At 31.9% G+C, this 16480-nt stretch overlaps 2 protein-coding genes across 2 annotated transcripts; one reads left to right on the plus strand and one right to left on the minus strand.

Moving 5' to 3' along the window:
* Nucleotides 1–270: 270 nt before the first annotated feature.
* On the minus strand, nt 271–1828 carry LOC102602828 (UDP-glycosyltransferase 73D1). The gene has a single exon (XM_006367194.2). It carries the CDS (start codon nt 1769–1771, stop codon nt 287–289), a length of 1485 nt encoding a protein of 494 aa, XP_006367256.1. The 5' UTR covers nt 1772–1828; the 3' UTR covers nt 271–286.
* Nucleotides 1829–10753: 8925 nt separating this feature from the next.
* Nucleotides 10754–12552, plus strand: LOC107058996 (uncharacterized). The gene is made up of 4 exons (XM_015305330.1): nt 10754–10827; nt 11168–11459; nt 11540–11817; nt 11961–12552. Exons 1-4 carry the CDS (start codon nt 10754–10756, stop codon nt 12550–12552), a joined length of 1236 nt encoding a protein of 411 aa, XP_015160816.1.
* The last annotated feature ends 3928 nt before the right edge of the window (nt 12553–16480 follow it).

The raw sequence follows: 16480 nt of genomic DNA on the forward strand, positions 1-16480 counted from the left end.
ATATTGTTCGGAAAAAGATAAAATAAATGTTCATGGATAGAGAAAATCATAGAAACTACTAAGCTGATATCACAATTTCCCTATAGAATACCACAAATGAAAGGGAAAAATTAAAGTTTTATTCTTATGTATGCACTTAAATTCACCTACAACAAACAATAGTTCTCTTCAAATAAAAGATGCACGACATACTCTATAATTTGGAAAATAAATGTATGATAACAAGTTAAATATGCTAATAGTATAAAATTATTTATACTGTCAGCGAATTAATGTAACTTAAATTTTAAACTAATTGAGCACTTAACGATTGGTTTAAGATGTCTTGTATGAGGTTCAATATGTTGAGTCGAGAAGTTCCATTTTCTTCCATGGTCATTCTTGCTACCGTCCCAAGTTCTTTAGATCGAATTCTTCTCTTTTCTCCTTCCTCTCCTCCATCCATTAGTTCCTCTATAGCATTCGCAACTTGTTCCTTGCAAACAAGTACTCCAACTTTCTCTTCTTCTCCCCATCTAACCGGAAATTTAACTCCAACTTCAACTCCAATCCTCAAAACTTCAACAATTAGCTTCTCATTGAAGAATTGTTCCGCAAACATAGGCCATGTGATCATAGGCACACCACAACTCACCCCTTCTATTGTCGAGTTCCAACCACAATGAGTCAGAAACCCCTTTATGGCTGGATGTGACAATATAAGAACTTGAGGGGCCCAACCCTTAATCACAAGTCCCCTCCCTTTGATTCTCTCCTCGTACTTCGTGTCCAACAACCATTTCTCCAATTCAAGAAAATTTTGATCTGCGGTCTTTATTACCCAAATAAACGGCCGTTTTGATGCTTCTAAACCTAGCCCAATTTCTATCAATTGCGATGCGATTAACCTGCATTGACTACCAAGACAACAATAAAGAACGGACTTATTTTTCATCGTATCGAGCCATTTTAAACATTGTTTGTCATCAATTGATGGTTTATTCCCCCTTTGGTACATATCCATAACATTTTTATTACAAAGTGAAACTGGTCCAATGCACCATACCTTCTTATTAATAGCTTTTTCATATTCCTCAACACATCCATGCTCCAATTCTGCAAAACTATTAACCACAACTCCATAAGCACTTGATTCAGCTTCTTGCATCTGACCTCGAATATCATCCAAGTCCGGTAATTGCACAAAAGACCCCGGAAGTTGATTTTTTGCTATTTCAACCCTTAGGGGAAGTCCTGGCACAACAAAACGTTCCATATCCGATTTAACCTTCAAATAAGGCCTATGAAGCATCAAATTATGTGAACTTAACAAAGAAAAACAACACATCCCATGGAAAACAAGCCTTGGAACATGGAATTTTCGAGCTGTTTGGGATGTCCATGAGAGACACTTATCTGAAATTATACAACTTGGAGGGGTATTTTGGTCTTGCAAAAAATTCTCCAATGGAATTTGTAACATATTTAGTGCTGTATAAAAATTTCTTATAAGGTCACGTGAAGGGACACTATCAAGATTTTCACAACCGATAGGTAAACCAACTTCTTCACTAGGAAATGGGATTTGAATAAGTTCGATATCTAGCCCAATTTCTTTTGCCCGATTGATAATAGTTGCGAATCTTGACGCGTTATGTGGTGTAGTAACTAAACTAACCTTCACACCGCTCTCCGCGAATAGCCTAGCCATGTCTATCATGGGAATCATATGGCCTTGTGCTAGTAATGGAATTAACACAAAATGAAGTTTTTGAGGAATATTGGTTGCCATTGTTGAATGAAAAAAAAAGGCTAGCTAACTTGTAAAGTTTGAAAGAAAAATAGGTGTTTAGGTGGAAAAAAAGACTTGCATTTATAACTTGACTTGTTCTTAGGTTATATAATAAGAATAAGAATAAAGTTTGGTTTAATATAAGATGAGGATAATGGGATGGAGGTAAGTTGCACAAAAGGGTTGGTTAGAATTTCATTTGCTAAAAATATTACATACTGTGCAAATAACTAGCGGCCGCATTATCGAAATTTCAACGCATTTCGAATACAGAGTTCTAAATTTAAAATTTTGTATAGTTTTAATAAAGTTGTTTGTTCGGTCAAATTCGTATTTAGGCTTATACCTCCATTTTTGTAAATAGGGTAAAACTAATCCTTTTGAAGTTATATATACTCCCTTCAGTTTACTATATCAAGAGAGAAAACATATTTTTCCCCATGTTTTACCCTTAAACAAGTTACTTATTCTTCAAGTTATTTCGGACATAAGACTAAATATCAATTAATATAACTATGAATATTCGTTCAAATTTCAAGTATAATAATCTTTTATAAATTTCTGACTCTATCACGAATTTCGAGAATTTGGAAATGGTGAAGACTTGGTCCATGTTGAGGCGTTTGGTCATGAGTCAATTGCGGCTAGACTTGAACAAATAGATTGTAGGTGTTGACTCCAAGGGGCGTACACAACTGGACAAAGTTATTTGGACGACTAGTGACGGTGCCGTGCCCCGACCCTGCTTACACGCAATATTATATTATTTTCATATGAATGAACTACTAAGATTCTCGTTTAGAAATTTTAACAATTTTTATATAGTTTTTTTTTTTTTGGTTTCTCATCCGGTGTCTGGAGCCTACATTGGAGCTCCCAACAAGATTTTCTCTTATATTCAGGGCTCGAACCTGAGACCTCTGACAGGGGCGGCTCAAAGTAATTAGAGGCCTAAAGTGAAATTTCAATTAGAGGCCTAAAATTTAATAAACTTCATATATATTTATTTAAAAATTATTTTTCTAACTTTTAGATTTCAATTAGAGGCCTAAAATCTAAATAAACTTCATATGTATTTATTTAAAAATTATTTTTCTAACTCTTTAGATGTAATTTTTTGCTTAAAATTTCTTTATAGATGATTTCTTCAAATATCTTTTTTATTATTATTAGTTTTAGGTAAGATTTTATCAACTCAACATTAGAAAACACTCTTTTACTAGGGCTATTACTATATGAATTGTTAACATAATTCTTAGTAATAAGTTGACAAACTTTAAATAAAAACAAGAGTTAAAATCAAATAATTTGATTCAAGAAATTGATAACTTGGTATATCCTACTTTAATATGTTTGTTGCATTGCTTGAAAATTTAAGAAGAAATAAAAAAATTGTAATTTACTTTGTTCAACACTTTTCGACTATTGATTCATATTTTTGACAGACTATTACTCTACCTTATCAAAGATTTGGAGAAAAATAGTTCAAACAAATAAATAATATGAGTGTTAACGAAAAATAATTGATTTTTACTATTTGAATGGAGTTAAGGAGAACAAAATAATATAATTTTATGTAAAAAAAATTATTTTTGGTAAGAATTTGAGGCCCCCCAAAATTGGGGGCCTAAGGCATATGCCTCAAATTTTGTATGCAAGAGCCGCCGCTGACCTCTGGTTAAGGGTGAAACACTTCCACCAGTGCACCACAACCCATGTTGGTCAATTTTTATATAGTTTTGTTTTTTAGTAAATTTTAGGTTTAGCAAAAATAAAAATCATATTTGTATGTTATAACTATAGTTTGCATAATTGCGCTCTATAACAAATTTTATGTTTGCTATGGACTTTATGTTTGCTATGGAGCATCAGATTGTATAAATCGCTGGCAGGAGCATTATATTTGTATAAAATCGCTGGTAGTCCTCTCGTTTGTATAAACGAGCAACAATTGTATATGTATATCGGTTAGATAATTGTATATATGTAATTACTATGTATATGTATCAATGATTGTGTTTGTATATCTGCATAAAATTTGAATTTGTATACAATTGAATTGAAATAAAACATTTGTATATCAAAATATCTCTCTCTCTCTCTCTCGCTTTATACAACAATTATACATTGTAATTTGTATAATCTGTGTTTGTATAAAGTCAGAAAGAGAGAAAGACAAAAGAGAACTGGGCAAGGGAAGATCTGTATTTGTATAATTATAAGTGTATAAGACGAAAATATATGTATTTGTATATACAGTTTTCTCTTGCTTTATACAAATACAAACGCATTTTATACATTTATGTTTGTATAAAGGGAGAGAGGCGAAGGAGAGACTGACGAGCGAGAAATGGAGAGTGGCGAGCGAAAAATCTGGGGAGAGAGACGAAGGGCAACTGTTTGCTACGGGTTACAATAAAATCAAACGTCTGTGGTTATAACATTTAATTTGAATTAATAATTTGCTATTTTATACAATTTTTCCCTTTTTTTTGATTTCCCACACGATGTCCGAAGCCCTTTCAAACTTAAAAGAAAATCTGACAATATTTATATAGTTGAACTATGAGAACTGATTTTAGACTATTTTCCTAGTTCAGTGGCATATTAAAATATTTATTTATGTGGTTCATGATTATATTGATATAAAAAAATAAATTTTAATTTGTTATGTTAAATTTGTTTTAATGATAATTGTAGTTGAATGATTTTTTAAAGATAAAAATATTAAGTTGATTGATTTTATTAATACTAAATAAAGTTTCATGACTTTACTAGATAATTTCTCATAATTCAGTAACATTTTTATGTTATATCAACGATGGGGTTTTTAAAAAAAAGTATCAGACTATAATGTTCAAGGGTGTATCTCCTAGTAGACTAGGACTAAGCTAAAAATAAATAAATCAAAGTATATATAGTAGTACTATTCTCTCACAAATAAATTAACTTCTAGATGATGTGATTATAAAAGTACTCATGACCAAATCATACCGTTTCTCCTTTGAAATTTAAACGAATGTTACTATCATAAAATGAGTTGTCCTGATAATCACTTTGAAACTCTCTCTTGTTTCACTATTTTGTCAAAGCTTATAACAAGTTAAAAATACTTTTTTTTTTTCAAAAAAAAAAGGGCGGTTGATGATAATGAAAAAGGCGCCGCATCTAGATGGACGGTAAATGATAATGGACGAAAGAAAAGTGTTATGCCATTGAGTGGGGAATAGCCCTCATCTCATGTAAGAGAACTAAATACATAATAATTACAAATATTTATTTTAGAGAGCCGAGATGTTAGACATTTTTTTTAAAAATGAAAATGTTTTTGACTAGTAGAAGAAGTTTTTTCTTAGAAGCTAAAAAATGAGTAATTAAATTCTATGTGGAAGCACTTTTTGGAAACTTGATCAACCATAAAATTGTTTTCCTAATATTTGGCAAAAAATAAAAAGATTTCAATGTAATCTCACAAGTGGGGTATAAAGAATTAAAGAGGATAATATATACGTTATCTTATTCTTATCTTGTGAAGATAGAGATAATATTTCTTGTAAATAATGGGATAGATTGAATTGAAATTTAGTAAGTCGAAATAACTCAAGTAAATAAATAGTTGGGCTAAAATCGACCAAGAACTACTTAGATTGAAACTGATTGGATCATAACTCACCCGATTAAATTCAATTCTTTTGACTGATCTTGACCCGAGAATCCAAAACCGAGCCTCAACCCCCCATTCAAGATATGAGACTCGAGACCCGACTTGAATTCTAGGAACTGAGCCTCGACTCAAGGAGGTAATTTCTTGCTATTATTTATTAAAAAAACCAACCTCCGAAGGTCCGTTTGCATTTTGACCCGATCTCAAGATCGACTTGAGCCCCGAGACTCAAGACCCAATCCTAACCTTAACCCAAGACCTGAGCCTCAATCCTGACTTGGGATCTGATCTCAACCAGGACCAAAACTCGAGAACCGAGACCTAATCTTAACTGTGGACCTGAGACTCGACTCTTATCCGAATGAGAAGTGGGCCCAAATAGAGCAGAATGGAATCAACTGATTCATATTATCCAGGTAATTCAAATTGAACTGTAGTTGATTTATTATTATTCTAATTAATAGTCAAATTTAGTAACTTTGAAATTGATTGGGTGAACATATATTCTAGTCCTTAATTTTGTTAATCTTCTTGAATTGTCAATCGTCATTTAATATGTTTAAATTCTGTAGTGTTTGTACTAGCTAGGAACATTTAACAACCAAAATCCAGTCCATATAGGACAATAATATTATTTTCTACAAAAAAAAAATTATGAGCTTTTCAGTTTTTTTTTTCATAAAAAATTCGCAAATTTAAAAAAGTTATTTATTTATTGACAGAACTGGTCAATCAAACACTTATTTTGCAAAAGCTAGGAAAACGGGTTAACTTCTCAATTCTTAGAAAAATCTCTTGGCGTGCGAATAAAGTTTCATTATAGACAAGAAAGAAGGCATAATATAAGAATATTGTTAATGATACATATAAGATATTTCGAGGAAAATAATGTGAACTTGGCCCAAACTCATATTAAAAATATTTTTGACTTGTGTTAACAGAACGATTAATATTGTACTCAATGATTTAATGAAACAAGTATGGAGACGTAAGACTCGACTTAATATCTTTGCCTATCTACAATTAAGTTTGTTATAATTATCCAAAACTTCAAAGATGCTTACGTAGCTTTAGTGATCTTAAATACTCGACTGATGTGGATGATACACAATTAATTTTTAAATTAGTTCCTAAGTTCATTATATAAAACTTAGTTCAAGGAAGAGATTGTTAGTATGAGAATAGAGTCTTATACCAACACCTGAAAAAAAAAAAAAATAGAAGCTATTAAGTTGAAAAAAATTAAATATTGGAGTTAAAAAAAGAAATAGAAGTTATTAAGTTGAAAAAACATTTGAAAAAAAATTGAAAAACTATATATGCTTAATCTAAAGCGTATTAATTTGAATATATTGGAGTTGAATATTATTGATCGATACATATATTAAAGTGGAATAGTAAAACAAAATTCTTCTATAAGTTAGAAACGTGTTTACATATACTATTTCTTGAAAAAACACTAAATAATTATTTTGTTGTATTAAAGAAGTAAATGTAATCGGTAGATATTTCTTTAAAAATAATACGAAGTAAATGTTAATTAATTTGGTATAGAAAGTAAAGTTTTATTTATAGGTACCATAATCCCATAGCTAAATTCATCTTTACTTAGGATTATGACAGTAAAAGAGATATTTAGCCCCAAAAAATGTGATATTATCAGTCGATATTTCTTTAAGAATAATACGAAGTAAATGTTAATTAATTTGGTATAGAAAGTAAAGTTTTATTTATAGGTACCATAATCCCATAGCTAAATTCATCTTTACTTAGGATTATGACAGTAAAAGAGATATTTAGCCCCAAAAAATGTGATATTATCAGTCGATATTTCTTTAAGAATAATACGAAGTAAATGTTAATTAATTTGGTATAGAAAGTAAAGTTTTATATATAGGTACCATAATCTCATACCTAAATTCATCTTTACTAGGATTATGACAATAAATGAGATATTCACCCTTAAAAATCGTGTGTATGCTACTAGTCTGCATTGATGCTATCAGCAATTTATTATTAGGCAAAACAATTATTATGGTAGATTACAGATTCACATGAATTCAATAATTTTTATTAAGATTTTTTATGGGTGATCAAGTGTATACATATCCTATCCCTATATAGATATACTAAATTTCTATAAATATTCTCTATTTTTTGTGTATCTCATATTATACAACTATTAACTAGGGAATTTTAGATTTTCAAAAACGTCTCACACTATATATCCTAAATTCGCCTCTATATTTTTTTTCCCTCACTTTGTTCAAATAGCATAATTAGATGTGACGTGATTAATATTGAATGAAAATAATTCTAGAAGGTGAATGGTACAATATTGTGGCTGTGTGGACTTTGTCGTATCATCATAAACAAATGGCAATAACCATGAAAGTGGCCATTAAGAAGTAGCTCGATCCACATTAAGGTATCTAGTCAAGACTTTAATTTGCCATTGTGTTCATAGACCTATTAATTAAGTGGACCTGGTAAAAGGTTCCAGAAAATGGCAAATTTTGTTACTCTTTCCGTCTCATTTTAGGTGCGACAATTCAGAGTACAAAGATTAAATTATGTATTTTTTTCTATAAATTTGAATATAGAAATTTCAAGTCTTTCGTAATTAAATTTATGCTTAGAAATAATATAGAAGCACTACTATAAGTTAATTTTAATATAATATAGTATTATTGGTTTTGGATCTCGTCTGTCTTATTTCTTCTTTCAAAAGTCTCACACTATAAATAGCTTAGTTATGACTTTTTTTTAAACTATCAATATGAGATATTGACACTTCATTTCACACACTCCAATTGCTGGCACCGGACCGGGTTGTATCGAGATCGTTTTGGTTCGTTTCGTTTACTGTTTGGTCCGTTTCAGTCTGGTAGTATTGGGGACGGAATGTGATACATTGAATCGATATTCGGAACGGAACAATATCATCATTTGGTATTGGTATATCGATACCGGTTCATCCCGATTCCGATCCGATTTGGTCCGTGAAATTGAATTGGGTTTTTAAATTTTTGTTATTGTTTTATACTTTTATTAGCATTTCTTTTTTGTTTATTTAATTTTTTAAAATTACAAACTTAATTCATTAACTTCAAATAATATAAACCAAAAAACTTTAAAATTTATAAGTTTAACAAATTACAAACTTAAGTTATTTAAATTACAAGTTATAAGTTATAAGTTATAACATATAACTTATAAACTTCAAAAGATTCAAATCTTGAAAACTTAAAACATAAACTCAAAAACTTAAGAAAAAATGACTTTATTAAACTGAACTTACAAACTTATAAGTAATATTTTTAAAAAAATATCTTTAAAATAAATTTAAGTAAAATTACAAATAAACATTATAAATTTCAAAACTTAAATACTTTGTAAACTATTAAACTTAGAAAAATTAAAAAACATTCATATTTTCATAATTTAAAATAACTCAAAATATTATTATTTTTTGAAATAACTATGTGTGCCGTCCCGTTTATCCCATCCCGTTCCAATTTCTATCCCGGTATATAGTGAGACGGGACGGAACGAAATTTTTATCCCAATAATTCTGGTCCGGTTTAATCCGGTACTGATCAACAACCCGGTCAAACCATCCCGATCTAATCCGGTACCAATTCATTCCGGTCCCGTGCCCAGTATTAACTCCAATAACAACTTCTTCCTTGGTCTAAATTCCACGTGACTTGTTACCATCAATGAGTGAATTTGAAAATTAACCGTGTGTCACATATATCAATCAAATATTTACTGCCCCGAAAGTTAGACTTTATTCTTTTGTGCATGTGACTTTTGAAGCTACCGGTAAAAATAACAAATGGGGTCTATTTGTCACGTAGAAATAGTAGAATGATTAAACTTTGATACCAATTAATTAAACTTAACCCAAAGATATTTTTATTAACATAGAGTGATACTTTTATCATTATTTCTGTTTGAAATGCAGTTGATTTTCTTCTGTTAAACATTGGTCGATAATATTTGATATTTTAGATTTGGACACATGGATTGAGAAATTTACTTATTCATAAAAATATCAAGAGGACTTTAGGCTAAAATACCCTTAATTGTGATTTTCTTTAATCTCACTATTAAGGGGATATGAGAATGTCTACATAATTATCAAGGGGATATGAGAATGTCTCCGAGGTAAATTTGAAAAAAAAGAAGGAGGAATTAAATACCTTCTTATCTATGTGAAATATTAATTATTTTGGATCGGTGGGAATAGTTAGTTCAATTCAAAAAAAAAAAAAAAAAACAAAGTAATTATTATTTTAAAATTCAGGCGTAAGAAAGTTGACAATAGTTTATTGGGAACCTGAATAAGCCACAAAAACATAAAAGTGACCAAAATAAGTCATTATTTTAGTAAGTAATTAAAATAGGCTTAGTGGAAAAAAAAATTTCACTTTATCTAATATTCTAAATGTTTTTCGTTAGTCTCATAACGTGTATATTTTAATAAATAACGAAACTATTTTCTACACTTTATAAAATGGAACTATTTCTTACACTTTATAAAGTGTAAGTTTTTCTTACACTTTGTAAAGTGAAACTTTTTCTTACACTTTATAAAGTGGAAGAAAAAATTCTGCTTTACAAAGAGGAATATTTTGCACGTTTTTATTTCTTTATGACGCTTTTGCAGTGTTTGTCATACAATTATATTGATTTGACATATCATAAAAACGGAAAAAATTATTACATTATGTATTTTATTTTTTATTCTGAAAAATCCTCCAATCTCTATTTAAGGACGTTCAAACATAGTTGATAGCACCTACAACATAAAGTCTTCTATATTTGTTCATTTCAATTTTTAAAAAAAATGTCTTCTAAACCAAAAGTTAGAGTTTCGATTTATTGGGATGGCGAAATTATACATGACGGACATACCATTTATTATAATTGTCCTCCCAAACACAATGCTAAATATTCAATTAATGTCCGATATCATAAATTTCTTTCATCAATTTATAAAAGAATGGGTATAAATAGTACTGATTATAATTTGATTATAGTCGGAAAATACCCTACTTCATTTTTATGACAAGGACAAGTAAATTTTGGAGAGTGGATTATCTATAATGACGAATCGTTGACCGACTTTTTTGCGGGTTCCAAATGACTACATAGATCAAATCAAGTTAACAATACTTGAAATCTATGTTAGGAAGGAGCCTAAGACTAGTCAACAACGTTCTCCTTTATCGGTCGATGTCCATCCCCGATTAGAAAATCGTAATAGCGTTGATGGATTTTCAATAACTCAATCTACTGATTTTTCTAACATGATTCATTATCAAAATATTCTTACCGGTCGATATGATTTTGATTTGAACGAAACTATCAATGAAAGTGACTGGTAATGCTCAATAATTATATTTCGATTATTATTTGTTGATTTTGTCAATTATTTATTAATTTATATGGTTTATTCTTCTTCTTCTCTTCTTCTTATTATTATTATATATTTTGTAGCGGTTTACCTCAGCAAGATAGGAATATTGCTCCAAGTTATGGACTAGATAATTATTTTGGTCAGTCCTTACACTTTGAAATGACGGAAAATGTTGGGACATCCTCAAATTTTCATGTCTCGCCTACTTTTGATGCAGATGATTGTCGATATGTCCAACACTTGATTTTTTATTTAAGTAAGTTAATTGCATGAGACAAATATTTATACTCTTTTACATATATAGGGAAAATATCACACAAGATGAGCCCATTGATCTTGTGAATATCGATGATCGTGACCTTCCAAATTACGGCTCACCTTCAGCTAGTGATAGTGATGATTTTCCTAATGCCGAGGAATCAGGAGATAATGTTTCATTTGAGGCATCATCTAGTGATGATGATTTTTTAATGCCCAATCGGTCGCCAAGACCAATGTCCATGAGTCCGTTTCATAATCATGAAATTCTTATCTGGATCATCTCCAAGATAGTCCAGATATCCTTGGCGATACACATGATGAATATACATCACAACGTACGTGGGGTGAACCGAAAGATTTCATGAATGGTGTTATTTATATTGAAAAAGGCATGTTGTTCAATTCAAAAAAACAGTTGCAAAGAGCAGTTAAGCTTCTACATTTAAAGATAGCGAGAGAGTACATTGTTATTAAATCGACAAAGAAATCATGGCGTCTTGTTTGCAGGCGTGTAGAACAAGGATGTCGATTTAGGCTAACTTCTTTTAATGATAAACATACTAACATGTGGAAAGTTGGAAGATACATTAAAGAACATATATGTGATATGGGTATGTGCCGCGATGGACATTTCAACCTGGATGTTGAGATAATTGCTAACGTCCTCCGTGTTGATATAGAAAAAACGCCAAGGTACTATTTTATCCTTAGATGATTTTTCTTTAATAAGAAAATATTCATTTTTATTTGATAATTAATATTATTTTTGCTTTACAGGTTTCCAATCAAAGACTGTCAAACCGCTGTTCTTAAGCATATGGCATTTCCATAAGCAGAAGAAAAGCATATCTTGGTCGCAAGCGTGCTTTTGAAAAAGTCTATGGTACTTGGGAGGGTTCTTTTGCCGAGTTGCCGAGCTTCATGGAAGCTTTGAAACACTTCAATCCCGAAACAATAGTTGAATGGAAAATAGAGCGGCGTGTCGATGTCATTGAAGATGTATTCAACTATGTGTTCTGGACTTTTAAACCATGCATTGATGGATTTGTGTTTTGTCATCCTATTATAACGATCGATGGAACACATGTCTATGGAAAATATGATATCAAGTTGTTGATTGCGATTGTAACATATAGTAACAGATCAATATTACCTTTGGCATTTGCAATAGTTGTGAATGAGAGCATGAAGACATGGAGTTTATTTTTGGATCATTTGCACTTGCACGTTGTCAAGGGTCGTAGAGGTGTGGCATTGATTTCAGATAGGCATCACGGAATACTCTCATTCGTGTATAATTCTTCCAATTGGCAGGTCCCATTTGGGTTCCATCGTTTTTGTTTAAGACATTTGAAGGCCAATTTTCCAAAAATATTCAAAAATGTCACTTTAAACAACCTTTTATGGGCTGCTGCAAATCACTGTTAGGAGAATTTTTTTTTGGAAAAAATGGAGATGATCAAGGAGATTAACCCGGAAGCGTATGTGTGGTTAATGAAGAACGATCTTGACAAATGGACATTGCACAGGGATGGAGGTAGGAGATGGGGCATGTGACAACAAACAGTTTCGAGTCATTCAATGATCTTCTTAAGTCAGCCAGGGGCCTGCCAATTACTGCAATGGTATGACTCACTTACAATCAGATTGTGAACCGATTTGTTACAAGATCAAAATTTGTCAATTAGCTAGTACAACAAAAGCAACAATGGATGCCTAAACCATTCAATATTTTTGAGGACAATCGAAAAATGTCATAGCGTCACACACTTATCAACTATCACCAACAAGGGAAAACATATTTGAGGTGTAGACACATCTACATCATGGTTGTGGTGGTAATAAGCACATTGTAAATGCATCACAAGAAAAATGTCAATGTGGTAAATGGCAATCATACCACATTCTGTGTTCTCATGCAATAAAGGGATTTGACCGAATTGGGTATCAAGCATGGGAGCATATGACACTAGAATTCAACGTGCGTAGCTATAAAAAAGCCTACTCTGGACAATTCAATTCACTCGGTAGGCGTAAATAAAATCACCCGTATACATAATGAAATGGATGGTCCCGCAAGTACACTCACTCGCAAATGTTCAACGTGCAAACAAATAGGCCATGATAGACGCAACTGTCCTTCACGAGCTCGAAACGCCCCATATGGTGGTAGTAGCTAAAGAAAGATGTTTAATTGTGATAATTTATTCTTGTATCAATTTCTATGCAACTTTTTATTCGTATTTTTGATCATCCTCGAGTCATGTTTATATTTTCAAATTTTTTCCTTCACTTTAAAATAAAATAAAATACATACACAAAATAATAACTATATATAATTAAAATAATAATACTATTCACCCTCAAAAAAAATACATACACAAAAATAATAATATTATGTTCCACAACCCTTTCTTGAAATCCGTAGAACATCTCGCGGTCTAAGTCCCGTATATCCATCCTCATCTTCATTGCCCCTCTTCCTCTTTTTTGCCAGAAGATCCTTTATGTTCACATTCTTTACAATTCTTTTAACAACTTTTTTTCTTCCGGGTGTTTGAGGCATATCAACCACTGACATAATGAAAGTAACGTCTGGAGACGAGAGTGGTGACAAAGTGGTCTGCAAATAGAAAGTTAGATACTAGAAATTGAAAATTAATTGACAAAAATAAAGAGATCCATCTTTAAAGAGATCCAACAATACAACAATAAATCCAAGCATACTAACACTATATATTCGTATGCTTCACTCTTTATTTTGGATCATAGAATCAGAACCAAGACTTCATTATTAAGACAAAAAGCCAAATCAACCTAAGTTCAAAAAATAGCTCTCTAAATTGTATTCTGGCCTCAAGCAATGTATCCCTAACAATCTGAGATACCTCGTCACCATGTGAAGCTGAGGTTGTGTCTTTCTGCCACTGTAATGCAAGATTGTGCAGCTTAAATAGTCCTCTAGATATCGCAATGCTAGTACCAGCGGAATGAACAAAGCCTGACGATACATCAACCTCTAATGCAGACTTAACTATAATCAACCTTCTATACCGCATGTACCACAATTTATACCCTGCCCCGCTAGTACCATCATCTACCTCAACCGCTAAACTCTGATGTCGATTACCCTAATCACGAAAATATTTATCCAACATTTCAAGAACCTCTGGTCTAAGCCTCCTACGCTGATCATGCACGTGGTGGTTGGTTCCCCAACTAGGAATCGTAGGTACATGTTGGGGACGACCAAACTGACGCATCACTCTATCAGGTGCGTGCACCTCAACAATCTCTAGGCAAAGCATAGGCACGCATGCCATCCATAAAGGCTCATCGACCGTACAACAACGAAGCAATGTATGTAAAATCTCATTATACGGTGTCCATCAAAACTATTTTTAAAATATAACAATTAGATAAAAGCAACATTAATCGCTTAGTATATAAATAAAATTATTATTGATTTACTTTTATATAATTTACATTTATATGTTATTTATATATATTTTAAAAAAAAACTAGTAAAGAGTTGCAAAAATTATTTGATGTACCTGATTCATTGTCATGCGGTCTAGCTGGTCTCTAATCGGGATAAGAACATGATGTGACTCAGTATCCTTATCAATTTCACGCGCCATCGCCTAGAATATGGAAGTAATACGTCACCATCATACGGCGGAGGAGCTGATGGTTGTACAGGTAAGATCCTCTCCCAACACCAAACCTTAATCTGACAAACAAAATAATTAAACTATCATCATTAACAAAAAAATTAACAATTACATATATCTATTTTTAATAATTTTTAGAAACTATTTGTATGTAATTTAAATATTTTAAAAAATTGAATATAGAAAAATATTCTTGTACAATGTAATGTTAAAAAGATTCTTTGTATTTGAATGTATTTTAAAACTTTAGTAAAGTTACCTGAAGGAGAGGAACAAATCTGCAAATGTCAACCACATTACTGATAGATGCCCGACAAAGTGCTCGGTACAAGTAGGCCAACACTGCACTGCCCCAACTGTACTTACCTACGTCGTGGATGGGATCTAGGAACGCCAAGTATTATAAGCTAATAAGGTACCCCGACGTGTTCGGAAATAAGATGCCCCCCCAATATAACAAGCATGTAAAGTCTAGAAATTTTCTCAACTCGCTCCACTGGAGTAGCATCTCTTATCGGATCTACTTGTAACTGATCTCGCAAGTAGCCAGTAATGCTATGTATCCTCACCCAGCTCGCACCATCCATATCAGCAGGTGCTATGGCGCATCCTGTGAGTGTCTCTAATAAAGTACGCCATGGACGAATCCTCTGTGCAACATCCTGCATGTACACAACATCACCATCGATGCGCAAACCAAGCAAGACTTGCACATCCTGTAATGTAATCTTGACCTCACCAAAAGGTAAGTGGAAGCAATGAGTCTCTGGCCTCCAACGCTCAACCATAGCTGTAACAAGGGCACGGTCATACTGCATCCTGCCCACACAAACTACATCATACAGTCCTGACCTACGTAAGATCTCCTCAACACGTCCATGAGATTGATGCAAACGAAATAAATTTCAAGCATCATTCATGCGCACCGTCCTCATAAGGCTACTAAATGATATCTCACCTTTCCATAACAATTCTGATTTATGCTCATGTTGAGAGAGAAGAAGTGTACGATCAGTCGGTCCAGGATTCACAACATGCTCCATTATATTCTGTAAGAAATTTTTTATTAATTCGTTTAATATAATTATATCTTGACAAATTAAACCGTGAACTATCTTCAAACGAATAATTGTACGAGAACTAAAGAATCTCTAACTTCAGCAAGTCAATTAATGTGTTATTTGTCGAGTCAACCACAAGAAAATAAAAGAGAAACGTTCTAGGTTTCTTATCCAAAAATATTTTCTCTATCCATATTTCTAATAGCCAAAAATCAAAGAATAACTTTAATAAGCTAGATATAGTCGAGTATTTTTGCAGGTAACCTATTTGTGATAATGATACTGTGAGCATTTTTTTTTATAGAGAATAACTTTTCACATCCTTGTCCAGAAATAAGCTAGAATAGTAGTTGTGGAAGCTATAGTGTATTAACTACGGGTGTGTTTGGTATGAAGAAAAACATTTTCCGGAAAATGTTTTCCAATTTTCTCATGTTTGGTTGGGCTAAATGTTTTGGAAAATGTTTTTCAAATCAACTCATTTTCCTCAAATTTAAGGAAAATGACTTCCCTTCTAAACTAAAGGAAAACATTTTCCAAAACTCTCTTCCAACTTCAAATTACAATTATTTTTTTGTTGAAAATATCAATTTATTTTGTCCCTACCCTCAAACCACCCCC

Source organism: Solanum tuberosum, unplaced genomic scaffold (assembly GCF_000226075.1).
Source record: "Solanum tuberosum cultivar DM 1-3 516 R44 unplaced genomic scaffold, SolTub_3.0 scf00736, whole genome shotgun sequence".
NCBI lineage: Eukaryota > Viridiplantae > Streptophyta > Magnoliopsida > Solanales > Solanaceae > Solanum > Solanum tuberosum.

Excerpts from the sequence above, each read along its gene's own strand:
- LOC102602828 (XM_006367194.2), bottom strand. The coding sequence starts at position 1,771 with ATGGCAACCAATATTCCTCAAAAACTTCATTTTGTGTTAATTCCATTA.
- LOC107058996 (XM_015305330.1), top strand. The coding sequence starts at position 10,754 with ATGATTCATTATCAAAATATTCTTACCGGTCGATATGATTTTGATTTG. Across the intron at positions 10,828-11,167 it reads ACTATCAATGAAAGTGACTG|GGAAAATATCACACAAGATG; the intron begins GTAATGCTCAAT and ends TTACATATATAG. Across the intron at positions 11,460-11,539 it reads TGATGAATATACATCACAAC|TTGCAAAGAGCAGTTAAGCT; the intron begins GTACGTGGGGTG and ends TCAAAAAAACAG.